This window comes from Grampus griseus, assembly GCF_964374135.1.
Source record: "Grampus griseus genome assembly, chromosome: 2".
In the NCBI taxonomy this organism is placed as follows: Eukaryota; Metazoa; Chordata; class Mammalia; order Artiodactyla; family Delphinidae; genus Grampus; species Grampus griseus.
This window is the reverse complement of record NC_139018.1, coordinates 12,194,625-12,208,410: the sequence shown is the minus strand read 5'-3', so window position 1 is coordinate 12,208,410 and position 13,786 is coordinate 12,194,625. Positions and strand designations below refer to the sequence as shown.

Below are 13,786 nucleotides of genomic sequence, written 5' to 3'. Positions count from 1 at the left end.
CATTGCAGTGTGCGGACTTCTCACTGCGGCGGCTTCTCTTGTTGCGGAGCACGGGCTCTAGGCACACGGGCTTCAGTAGTTGTGGCTCGCAGGCTCTAGAGCGCAGGCTCAGTAGTTGTGGCGCACAGGCTTAGCTGCTCCACGGTGTGTGGGATCTTCCCGCACCAGGTCTCGAACCCGTGTCCCCTGCATTGGCAGGCAGATTCTTAACCACTGCACCACCAGGGAAGCCCCTTGTTACACTCACTTCTAAGGAAATAGTTTTATTTGGCTACTTCAAAAGGTAACATAAAATGTTCAGTCTTTACTTACCTTCCTGTTGTAACTGAGCCAAGAAAAGTGCAAGGTATGTGTCTGATATTAATTCTGGACCCGTCAAGAGAGAATTCAAGTTGAACCACTGGAAAAAAAAGTTGTCAATGTTTAAGTTAGTGCACATGTAAGTAATAAGGAAGTTTAACATGTTAAGAATAGATATAACCCATCTAAACTTAGTGAGACTGTCTAAAGACTGAAAACATGTCAAATCAAGATTTTTTTAAGTAATTAAATAATGTGATTCTAAAAAATTGAAATAGAATGTTGCAAATTTATCACTATTAAATGTTTTAAAAGTTTGCTTTGAGCCATAAGCTTTAAATCCCTCCTCCAAAAAAGAAAAGAAACTGATAGCCAGTATTTTAAAGTATCTTTATTGATAGCGACAATTAAATCTTTTTTCAAAGGAACAGCCCAACAAAATCCTCATCTAATCATATTATATTGATGGTGGAAGAAAAAGGAAAACTACCCAGTTTTCTCAGTGCTGATAATCTTGGTCAAAATAGTTCAATTGAGAGAAAGCCAGACATTCCAGGAAGAGAATTTATAATTGCCAACTCATTTTAAAAAGTAAGCCATTACTGCATGTAAGTAACATCATTTGGTCACTACTTCATGGGCCTCCTAGTTTAACCCACAAGATACAAAAGTTTCAGAAGTTACTGTCAGCAACATGACCAACTACTTTTCCTGGATTTTCACAGAGATAATATTTTTCTCAGTCATCTTTTTCTTTATACAGGGACCTCAGACAAGAGTCTATAGGGAAAAATACAATTTTAAACAAAAGTACAAATTAGAACCAAAGATGATAAGCCATACTTTGACATTTCCTGTATTTGTCAAAGATAATTTGAAATGTGTAAATTCAATTTTGAAGAACTAAAATTTTAAAAATTTCTCAAAATAGGGGACTTCCCTGGTGGTCCAGTGGGTAAGACTCTGTGCTCCCAATGCAGGGGGCCCGGGTTCGATCCCTGGTTGGAGAACTAGATCCCACATGCATGCCGCAACTAATAAGTCCACATGCCGCAACTAAGAAGCCCACATGCTGCAACAAAGATCCCAAGTGCCACAAAGAAGACCTGGCGCAGCCAAAGTAAATAAAGAAATACAAAAAAAAATTTTTTTTCTCAAAATAATAACGTAAGTTTACATGCAAATCAATACAAAAGAATTTCTAGAATTTAAGTCTTCAGATCTTGAAAGTGAAGAATACCTGATCATATTTTTAAAGATCTAAATAAAACCCAGAGGTTAAATAACCTTGGCAGTTGTCCTGCCCTGGTTTTTCCCAGAGTTGATTCCCACCTGGGTCAGTCTTTCCTGCATCACACCACACCTCCTTACTTGCTCTTTGCCCCCCCAAGGAGGGACCTTAAGAAATAATCAGTTATGATGAAGCTGCTTCTAGGCAGCAGACTTAAAAGGTAATAGCAAGGCTTTTGTTTTTGAATTATCTTGTATTGATTTAATTCAACTTTCTTGATTTCATTTCCTTTTTTGTTTTGTATTAGTTTATTTTTTAAAACAGCTTTATTAAGGTATGATTGACATGCAGTGAACTGGCCATATTTAAAGTATACAATTTGAAAAGTTTTAACATATGTATATACCCATGAAGCCATCACCACAACCAAGAGTGAACATATTCGTCACTGCCAACTTTCCTGCACCCCTTGTAATCCTCCTCTTTCACTGCTCCTTGCCCTCCTCATCCCCAGGCAACCACTAGTCAATCTGCTTTCTGTCACTACAGATTAGTTTGCATTTTCTACACTTTTATATAAATGGAACAATATGGTATGTAGTATTTTGTGTCTAGGTTCTTTCACTCAGCATAATTATTTTGAGATTCATCCATCTTGTTACATGTATCAATAATTCATTCCTTTTTACTACATTAGCCTGTTTTCAATAATCCTCTTTCCGGACTTCCCTGGTGGCACAGTGGTTAAGAATCCCCCTGCCAATGCAGGGGACACGGGTTCGAGCCCTGGTCTGGGAAGATCCCACATGCCACGGAGCAACTAAGCCCATGCGCCACAACTACTGAGCCTGCGCTCTAGAGCCCACAAGCCACAACTACTGAGCCCACGTGCCACAACTATGGAGCCTGCGTGTCTAGAACCCAAGCTCTGCAACAAAGAGAAGCCACTGCAATGAGAAGCCCACGCACCGCAATGAAAAGTAGCCCCCACTCGCCGCAACTAGAGAAAGCCCACGCACAGCAATGAAGACCCAATGCAGCCATAAATAAATAAACAAGTAAATAAATAATGCCAAAAAATAATAATAATCCTCTTTCAAAGTGTCAAAATTCTAAGAAAAAGGACTTTAACTCTTTCAAAAATGGTATCGTGTATACAAAGATCACTGGCAATTATTTTAAAAAATAACACTTTAGGTACTTTTCTTGATCTTAGAAAAAGCCTTGCTCAAGACACATTCCATGTCCTTTTTTTAGAAAAAACAGAAATGATTTATGCAGATACATATATTACATGGCATTTTGGAATGCGAATAACCTTGTTAAGCAAAAGCAAACATGACTGGAAATTTTTATTCATGTTAGACACTATTTCAGGCTTTGTGACATTGCTACGCTTAATACAAACCCATGAAAATAGTAGTTAACTGACGGAGCATCTTTACAACATAAAAACTCATAAACATATTAAAAGTAACCACGGCTGTATTGTCTTATTAAATAGAGAATTTTACTTATGTCCTCTCTCTCTCTATTGAAACCAGGCCACATACACACATTACTGGTGAGTTTCATTTGCAACTGAAGTGAAAGGGACAGGCGCCTTAAAGACGAAGGCACAAATCCCTTACACTTCAGTTGCAAATGAGCTACAGAATGAGGAAAAAGACAGGGGAAGAGGGGAAGCATTACCTGTTTTCCTAATTTTCTAACTGTAAACCAGTGCTCTTTATAATTGCATATAAATGATCTTTCATTTCTAGAAACAGGAAAAAAAAACATACATAATATTAAGTTGAAATACTAGAGTTCATATTCATTTAGTTTGTCTATTGGAAAGTATTACACAAAACCTATGAGGATTTAGGATTATATTCACAGTTTTAAGTATCACTGATTTTTAAAAAATTACAAAACAGTATGAATCTCTGTGCAGATAAGTGACGCCGTGCAAAAGCGATGGCACCACACCCCATTCAAGGATCAGCTCTGCACTGCCAGACACTGAGGGGTCAGGAGGGCTCAGTGGGCAGATGTTCACAGACAGCCGCAAAAGGTGAACTAGGAAAACCTGAGGGATTGAAACGGGCAATATCAAAACAAAAGCATGCAAGATGTATTTTTCTCCTTTAAGAAAGTATAAATTTAAAAATCAAATGTAGGAAAGGCAAAATAAAATCTTACATGGGATCGATCCTGAGCCTCTGATACTCTGGACTGTTAAACAGGATTAGTTCTAAACCCCAAACTTTCAAGGCATTGCTTATAACCTGTTATAAAAAAATAACAACTTTTAAAAATTCCAAATTTAAGTGGTGTAGCCATGTTAGTTGTATACACAATTGTAGTTCATATATAAATTTCCCCAGAAGGTTATGGTTTTTAAAGTGTGTGTGTGTGTCTAGATATATCACTAAGTCCATAAATAATATACAAACGTAACATTAAAAGAGTACTTTTTACACTAAGTTTCTGGAATGTTCCAGAGAACCACACAATTCCTAGATAAAACTGCCTCAAAACTCCAGATGTATTTTCTATCCAGTAAGTGCTACTCTTAAAACTAGTCCACTGCAAACGTGATAATTTGGCTGCTACGGGTCCTGCTTTAGAAAACTGATAGTCAACTCACTACCTGATATGTAATAATGATAATTTTATGTCTATTAAAATGAGTTATTTCTGGGGATTTAAACTGAAGCTTTCATAAATTTTAAACTTCTGTTATCATGGGTTTGTGATTTGTAGGAAAAAAACAAAAGATAAACCTGATTATTTCAAACTGAGAAAAAAAAGGGAAATTTCTGAAAATTCACTACCTTCCCTCCAAGGTAGCCAACAAAGCAGTAAGTGAACCAGGCACGACTACAACAAAAAGTGAACGCTATGAGGTGCGCAAATGTGAACTGGCACCAAGAGCAGCGCTGCAGGGACTTCCCTGGTGGTCCAGTGGTTAAGAATCCACACTTCCACTGCAGGGGATGCAGGTTCCATCCCTGGTTGGGGAAGTATAATAAGATTCCGCATGTCACGGCCACGTGGTACAACCAAAAAAAAAAAGAGCAGCGTTGCACAAACAGGAAATGGCAAGCACTGGCCCTGCTCAGGCCTCTGCTCCAAGCCGTGCAGTAGCTGTCACCTGGAACGGTCCACAATAAAGCACTGGTTGGAAACGCTGGTGACTGAGGAGTCCAGGAGGACAGTACAGCAGAACACAAGCAGAGATATCTGCAGAAAACGTTCCCCCAAGAGAAGTTCTAAAGAACGCTGGATACGCCTCACAGGTGTTAGAAATGGAATGAAAGATCCACGGATGAAAGAATCAATCTCACAAGTACACATATATTCACCCACAGAATTCAAGGGGAGTGATAAGATTTAAAAAGGAAAAAGGCAAAAGACACAGACCATAATGAAGGAATCCAATCCTAGTGGGCTGATTTAAATGGAAGGTAGGAAAGTGTTGTATTTTCTCAAATTTACACAGGAGATGGTAAGTTTGAAATCCTGCGACTTACTGGAATTACGGTTATTAGCATCCGGATGCAAATTAACAACCTCCTTTGAGGAAGCCCTCCTCTGAGATGAAGATCCTGTCATCCTAATTGTCATGTTTATCTGCATAAAAATCTAGTACTCTGGTATAGAATCTTAGACATAATCTACTGGAGGAACTTCTGAAGGTTACATCATTACAGTGACTATGAAAGACTGTGAAAAGCATACCCTGAGCTTAAACAGTGCCTGGGACATAAACAACACTTAGTAGATGCCTGTGACTACTTACTTGAATAGAGAAAAAGCCACTGTCATCCATATTTCCAGAAGGCTGCTGTTTAATTTGGATAGGTAGTTGGGACAGGGGTTGAGGGTGGGAAGAGAAGGATAGTGTCATTAGTGTGCATATTTAAAGTAACATCTTGTGCATTCCCATCTACAAAGACGAGAGCTGATTTATAATTAACAAGTCAGATCCCCATAGGAAGAGCGGTTCATCCTTTTCTAAACAGCACCCACATTTCTTTAAGAAGTGTGATTTAGTGAGTTTAAAATCAGTACCTGCAAAAATGTGCGATAGTCTTCACTAGTAACTCCTCCTTCTGCCATTCTCATCCTCTCTTCCTCATCTAGCTGGTGTGCAATTGAAGATAATTCCACAGGGCTGAAGTATTCTCCTTGTAACAGGTTATTCAAGCAATGCTGAGCACAAAGTGAACCTTCTTGCTAATATTTCCAAAAGAAAAAATTCAAATGGGATTTGTAAAACAGATTTGTACAGTATCTTCCCTGAAACAGAAATTTAATCATTAATTTAACACAGCCAAACCAAACATTTTTAGCTTTAGACAAGCATGATTAACACGGGTACATGCATTTTCATTTGTTAACATTTATTTTATAATTCTACCATTAATGAAACTACAATTATTTAGCTATATGATCAAAAATTTAAGAATGATTTATACTAAACAAACATCATCTGTCAAATACACCAAATCCAATTCTTATTAAAAACTACTCTATTATAATAAACATTTAGCCTCCTTTGTTTTCAGTGGCCAAAATAAATACATTTTTGGAGATTCCATGGTAAATTACTAATGCTGAAAAGGAATTTTAATCCCTAGAACATTTTTTCTTTTAACAAGATAATCTCTAATCCATCTAAATGTTCGTTCATGGAATTTCAAATCCATGAACAGATGAAGAATCTCAAAAATTGATATAGTAAGAAAAATTCTGTTCGATGTTTATGAAGACTTATAGCTACAGAGCCAAGGTTCTCTTCAAGAACTCTGCAGATAATGTACACAGTTTTGGTGCATGAGCAAAACTGTCCAAAAACCACCCCTGGAGTTCACTTCTGGACAAACAGCAAGGGGGCTGCATCCAAGCTCAGTTCTCCAATTGGGAACTGGGATCACTGGCTTCCTGTTATGGGTGTGGGGAGAAAACAACTTCCCACAGGCCCTTCGCGGGCTGGGCAGCTGGCTTTCTCACACAACTGGCACCCCAAACCTAAATCCAGGCGTCCTCCAACTAAGCAGCCTGTGTATCACCCCTCTCCCCTCAACACTGCTGCTTTCCTGTTTCCCTATAAGAAGGGAGACTAATGGGTGGATGAGATCCCTCCCAGTGAACCCAGCCCCGGGTTGGTCTTTCTGTAGTATGATGGCAGATGGGAGAACACCTTCTTCTCCTGCTAATAACTCTGGCCCTCTAAGTTCTCCATTTCCCCAGTAAAGTCTGTTCATTAACCCAACCTGTCTGACATCCTGCAGTTTGTTTCGAGCTATGTCACACAATAGGTCAGACCCCAAAGACCAACACCTTGCAAGATACATCTTTTTCCTGAGTTAATTTTCTAGGAACAAAATTCCGCTGCTGAAGAAGATACAGGATATATGTATATAATGGAATAGGAATGCAGCACTGAGACAGTCTGAGTGTGAGAAAGGGGGCTGAGACAAGTTTATCTTCGTATTTTGGTACAGAATAAGTAACCTGCAGTAAAGAAGACACTATCCATCCCTCAAGTCATAACTACGATGGTGAGAGAGTACTTGTCTCCACTTCTTTTTTCTTCTACTGTATTCCTCCTGCCAGAAAGCCAGTCTCACTGAACAATATAATGTGAATTGGAGGGATACACAGATGTCTACTTATATTCTATTGAAAAGTGGGCAAGACAAACAAGAACTCACAAGAGGATAGCCAAATGGATAAAAAACACAGAGGGGGGCTCAACTTCATTAACCACCAGAGAAACCTATATTAAAACTACCAGTGTGTTACTACTACACACTCCAGAATGGCTAAAATGTTGGAGACGATTAGAGACATCAAAACTATTATATACTACTGATGGAAGTGTAAATTAGTTTAACCACTTTGGAAAACTACTTGAAATATCTACTACAGCTTAACATTTACCTACCCTATGATCTAGCAATCCCACCGCTAGGTACATAACATAAGCAACAGAAATGTAAACCTGTGTTCATCAAAAGACATGTATAAGAACGTTCATAGAAGCACTATTTGTATTGGCCCCCAAACTGGAAATTACCCAAATGCTCATCACAGTAGAATGGCTAAATTGTGTTACATTCGCAAAGGACTATTATGTAACAATGACAGTGAGTTAACTACAACTACCTGCAACAATATGGATGACTCAATCAATGTTAAACAAAAGAAGACAGACTCAAAAGAGTACACTCTATATGATTCCATTTACAAAACTTCAAAAACAGACAAAACTAACTAATCGATGACGTTAGAAATCAGGGTAGTGGTTACCCTTGCAGGGGTGGAGGGAGAGTTAGTATCCTGGAAGACGAACGATGTAAGGGGGCTTATAAGATGCAGGTAAATGTTCTGTTAATTGATCTAAGTATTATTTACACACTTGTGTTCACTTCATTAAGCTATACTCTTATGATCTGTGTGCACCTACACGTGTTATCCTTAATAAAAAATTCAAACAACGATAAAAAAGTCTCTACTAAGATACAGGTACTTCACATTAAGAGCTACCTAATACAGTGACCAGACACTGGATTATCTTGGAAATTTCTGTTTGCTGTCAGGCTACATGCTTCAGTTTGGGGCTCTCAGACTATGGTCACCATATGTAATAACATACATAGAAACAGTGAATCCAAATATTTGATTTTAAAATTCTCTCTATAAAAAATTAGCTTTAAAATACAAAAAATAAGCACTTGAAATTAAACCTAATTGAAGTAATACTGTATTGCTTTAGGAAATTATATCAAGTTCTGTACTTCTAAGATGATTTAATAGAAGGAAAGAACAAATTGTACAGTCAAATTTAAATAAAATTATTTTTTGAAGTCACAAGATGAGTCAAATTCTACATGGACCAAAAAAATTGTAAAATGGTCCCATCTAAGATTATGCATTTCCCTGCCTGCCCATCCCACCCCCTAAACTATCCCCAACCACTTCATTCATTCATTCATTCATTCAGCTATGCCGGGTCTTAGTTGCGGTACTCAGGATCTTTGCTGCGGCGTGCGGGCTCTTTAGTTGCGGCATGCAGAATCTTTTTAGTTGAGGCATGTGGAATCTTTAGTTGCAACACGTGGGATCTTTTGGTTGTGGCATGCAGGCTCTTAGTTGCGGGATCTAGTTCCCTGACCAGGGATCAAACCTCGGCCTCCTGCATTGGGAGCATGGAGTCTTAACCACTGGCCCACAAGGGAAGTCCCCGCAACCATTTCTTTTCTTTTTTTTTTAATTTAGTAATTTATTTATTTATTTTTGGCTGCACTGGGTCTTCGTTACTGTGTGCGGGCTTTCTCTAGTTGCAGTGAGCGGGGGCTACTCTTCGTTGCGGTGCGTGGGCTTCTCATTGTGGTGGCTTGTCTTTGTTGCAGAGCATGGGTTCTAGGTGCACAGGCTTCAGTAGTTGTGGCGTGTGGGCTCCACAGTTGTGGCTTGCGGACTTCTAGAGTGCAGGCTCAGTAGTTGTGGCTCACGGGCTTAGTTGCTCCGCGGCATGTGGGATCTTCCAGGACCAGGGCTCAAACCAGCGTCCCTTGTATTGGCAGGTGAATTCTTCACCATGCAACCAGGGAAGTCCCCCAACCACTTCTTTCTCATCAAACTTTAACCAAAGTTGGACAGAAGTTCACTTTGCTATAGTCAAAGTTCAGTGGTATTGAAATTCCATGATTTCAAGCCCAGACTTTATTGTGTTGGGATCCAAGGATGAACAAAATGCATCTTCAGTTTTACCAAGATATCTTACAAAACCACCAAGGGTAACTTCAACCAAATCATTCCCTCACTGTCCCCAGTGTCTTCAGGACCTCCCTGAAACCAGTTCAAATTCCCAGAGACACTACTGCCTCCAACTGAAACTGGGCATAAACGCAAAGGTGTGCTCAGAAATGGCCTAACTGGGGCCACACAATCAACCTAGCAGCACTTGTTCATCTCATCTTAGTAAGAATAAGGTCCCACCCCTTATTATGAAGTTTGGCAAGCACAAGCATCTGAATAACAACAGTGGCCAGCACTTGTCCAGCACTATGTGCCAAGTAGCATTCTAAGCATTCATAACGCTGAGACAGGCACTTCAAAACCCTCAAATACAGCGGAGGAAACTGGAGAACAGAGATAACAAGTAACTTGCCCAGGATCATACAGGTAGTAAACGGCAGAGCTGAGATTCAAACCCGGGCAGAGGTTTCAAGTCTGTACTATTACCACTTCCTTAAGCCACCTATTTGGAACTTGGTGATTCTTAAACTTCAAATATCCTGAAGATGGTTAAGAACCACCAATCACAAAAAAAAAACATAACGAATGTCATAAAGTCAAATCTCAGCATCTTTCCAGTATTTTCACTAATTTTAAATATAATCCCAACAAGTTTGGCTATCATTCACAGCTGTAAACACATAAAAGTACCAATTCAGATGGCACACTAACCTCACCAAGAGCTGTCAGCAACAGAAGGGATAACAAAAACGACAGAAATCAGGCACCAGAACTAAAAAAAAAAAACCCAAACAACAAAAAACTCCAGCAGTTGGTGGCCATATAGCACTAGGGTTTAAGTTAGGGATTGGCAAACTCTAGCCCTTGGGCCAAATTCAATCTGCCCCAGGAGCTAAGAATGGTTTTTACATTTTTATATGGTTGGGAAAACACACACACACACACACACACAAGAATATGTGAGAACGTAAAAAACCTGCAAAGTCTAAAATATTTAGAGAAGGACTTCCCTGGTGGCGCAGTGGTTAAGAATCTGCCTGCCAACGCAGGGGACATGGGTTTGATCCCTGGTCTGGGACGATCCCACATGCCACGGAGCAACTAAGCCCATGCACCACAACTACTGAGCCTGCGCTCTAGAGCCTGCGAGCCACAACTACCGAACCTTCGAGCCACAACTACCAAGCCCACACGCCGCAACTACTGAAGCCTGTGAGCCTAGAGCCCGTGCTCCGCAACAAGAGAAGCCACTGCAATGAGAAGCCGACACACCGCAACGAAGAGTGGCCCCCACTCACTGAAACTAGAGAAAGCCCGCACAGCAATGAAGACTCAATGTAGCCCCAAAAAATCCTATTTTAAAAAATAAAATATTTACAGAAAAACTTGTTTACTTTAGATAAATAGCACCATATACATCTTAGGTGCTCAAGGAACACTCTTGATTCATTCAAATATTTATTGAGCACCTGCTATGTGCCAGGCACTGGGGATATATCAATAAACAACTGTTGAGTTTACATTTTAATTTAACAAAGGGCACTCCAAGAGACAATTCTGAAAATGGAGAAACCAAAATTCCAAGAGGAAGTGGTTGCAAAGTCCTTTGTAGTCAGATAACCCTACATGCACAGCTTCCCTAGGGCCAAAGTTGGTTCTCCGGCTCTCCAAACCCAGGACCTAGAGTTAAATGTATGTGGAGGAGGGGAAGGGAGTGCTCTGGAAAATGTCATGTTGAGCTCAAACATTCCCAGAATGGACAGTGTATGAGATGGACAATGGGCCCTATGGTTACAGGTGCTTTCCATACTATTGAAATATGCCTGAAGAACTTTAAGTCTTCATTTGCTAAGTACCTATAAGTTGATAAGGGTAAATGTGTTCTTGAAGTAGGTTTAAGTCTACATTCATGCTGATAATTCAGAGTGACTGCTTTCAGGTAAGTAGATTTTCATTAGGCTAGCGTCCAGCTTCTTTTGATCCCATGGTTAAGCAGCTACCTTCGCTGAACTCTATCCAAACTAGGTACCAATCATTATTGTTAAAAAATATATATTGTATAATTCTCAGGAAGTGATGTGCACAAATTTAAAATCTTCAGTGTTGAACCATCTGGTCCTACAGCAAAGCTTTTGAAAATCAGTCATAAAAATATGCCCACTCGAGGTTCTCTTCATCCAGTCTCCTTAGCCAAGCAGCTAAATTTCTCTTGTCCAGGATTCATATAACATGTCAGTCAAGTCAAAAGATTGGTGATAACCGTACCACTGAGACCTTCCTCACCCACACATAAAAACTGGTCTATTCTAGTACCAAACTTTCTGAAATGTTTTCTATAAAGAAAAGCATTCCATAACAATTTGGTTAGATTTATACTGCACTTCCTTTGTCTTCGATTGCTTTATCTGATTGCTGTGTGTGTATTTTTAAATGGACAAGTATTTAACAAAACAAAACCCCTTCGCTCCTACTAAATAACAGCCTCACCAGCAACCCTTTCTAAACACGAAACTATTATGAAACAAGATATGTGACAAAGTTGTCCTGAGGAAGGTTTCACTCACACCCAAATGATTTGATAACTGCGAGAAAAGACGAGTTTCTCCACATGCCACAAACATTATCTTCAAGCGCATGGTCATGGAAGATTCAAAGCAAAACAGGCTAGGCAGACAAAAACAAAATTATTCCTGCCCACTCTTAATACCTAATAAGAAAGCTGGCCTCCTGATCCGGAAAGATGCCATTACCAAAAGAAACGAAACCCAAACATCTCATAACAAAAACTCTTGTGACGACTTCCCAGTTCAGGGGCGCACTGGGTTTCCTACTTCACTTCCCTAAGGGTCACGCCCTCCGTGGGACGAGCCAAGGTCCCTGCCCCCGGGATGCTCACGGACCCAGTGCAGAAGGATCTGAGTGTATGAGAAATTCCAATTTAGAATTGAGGAGCCCAGAGAAGGAAAAGTTAATTCTTCCAACGGGCAGGACTGGGAGAGCGGCGTGGAGTTGGGAAGGGTAGAGGGACGTGTCCAAGAGGTGACTAGCTAGAACCTAGGGAGAGTGGGGGAGAGGAACTGGAGGACTCCCACGGAAAGTGGAGAGAAAGCGCGGAAGTCACCTCCTCTCTTGTGCCGCCGGCCCTGCCCTTATTCCCTGCGGGCTTCCCAGACATCTCAGGCCCGGGTCTCCTCCGGCTCCTCGGGCACGGGCCTTAGGGTGCAATGGGGGCATCGGTGAAACTCCCCTCCAGGTGAAGCTCCTCCCGCCCGGCGAGATCGGGATGGGGGCATCTCGGGCCCCACCCAGCTCCCCGGGAGGCAGCGATGCCGCGCCCCACGCCCGCCACCGCGCTGCAGACAGCTCCCCACCGAACGCGGACACTCACTTTTTCATGGAAGATGGACTCCATGTTTATTTGTCTGGAGCCAACGGCCCCCGCGCCGAACCAACCCCCTCCAGCTCCGCCCCCAGCCCGACCCCTCCACCCAGCATGCCCCGCCCTGCCTCGTGCCACCCCCGCCCACGTGTCTCGTGTAGACCAATCACCCCCGAGGATGCGAGACACGTGGATCGAAGAGGCGTGAACGCCGGGGCGGTAAACTCCGGAGCACGTGACCTTTGTAGCGCGTCCTCCCATCTCCTGTTGTGCCCCCGGCTGGAGGATGATGCAGCGCCCCCTGCCGTGTGGAGGATCATCTCCGCTTCCCACTCATTGCGGTGGATTCTTAGGCTTCAGGGGGATTGGATAAGGACCACCTGAATTCTATGTTCTTTTTGTTTTCTATTTTACCTTGTACCTTCTTTTTATCGCATTTGCATACAATTATTTAATATCTTTCTCCTCCTCCTGCACAGAAATTCTCATTACATCCCTGAATACTGAGCACTTGTGTAAAAATAAGAGTTAATATTTACGTAGGGCTTACTGTCGGTGGGCACTCTTGTAAGTGCTTTGCATGTATTAACGAATTTAATACAGCAAACTTTGATGTAGGCGTTATTATCCTTATTTTATACATGAGGAAGCTGAGGCATGAAGAGATTAAGAACAGCACAACTAGATAGGTAGACAGATAGTTTGGCTGTAGAACAGAGAGCTGTTGGCATAAAAAAGGGAACTGAAACCACAGGAGTGGATATAATCATCTTGGAGAAAAGGAAGAGACTGAGAAGAGGATCTCACAGAGCCCTGAGGGTAGAGAAGGCATAGCCTAGGAGAAGGGAGGAAAAGCAGGAAGGTGTAACGTATGGAAGCCCCAGGAAGGAAATGTTTCAAGGAGCAGTCAGTGTCAGTTGCTGCCCAGAGGTCCAGCAACATAAGGACTTACAAGAGCCAACTGAACTGTGTTGCTATGGAGACCACTGGTGACCTTGGTGAGTGCAGGTCCAGAGGGACAGAAGGGGCAGTGGGAGGGAAGGAAAGGAGACTGCCAGCGAGGACCAGGTTCTCAAGGGGAGGATTCAGTAACCATTTATCCAATGTCTCTGCATATACAG

At 41.4% G+C, this 13,786-nt stretch overlaps 1 protein-coding gene across 2 annotated transcripts in view; it reads right to left on the bottom strand.

The window, feature by feature from the left end:
* Positions 1-12,750, bottom strand: part of ATXN3 (ataxin 3) — a 33,213-nt gene extending 20,463 nt beyond the window's left edge. Inside the window, exons 1-6 of one of the 2 annotated variants that reach the window (XM_082649481.1) lie at positions 12,675-12,750; positions 5,591-5,755; positions 5,319-5,363; positions 3,716-3,801; positions 3,224-3,290; positions 313-400 (exon numbers count right to left, since the gene is read on the bottom strand). In XM_082649481.1, coding sequence (XP_082505607.1) covers positions 313-400; positions 3,224-3,290; positions 3,716-3,801; positions 5,319-5,363; positions 5,591-5,755; positions 12,675-12,698 — 475 coding nt within the window. In that variant the 5' untranslated portion in view covers positions 12,699-12,750. The remainder of the gene's footprint in view (positions 1-312; positions 401-3,223; positions 3,291-3,715; positions 3,802-5,318; positions 5,364-5,590; positions 5,756-12,674) is intronic. The other variant, XM_082649482.1, reaches the window with a different exon arrangement.
* Between the last annotated feature and the right edge of the window lie 1,036 nt (positions 12,751-13,786).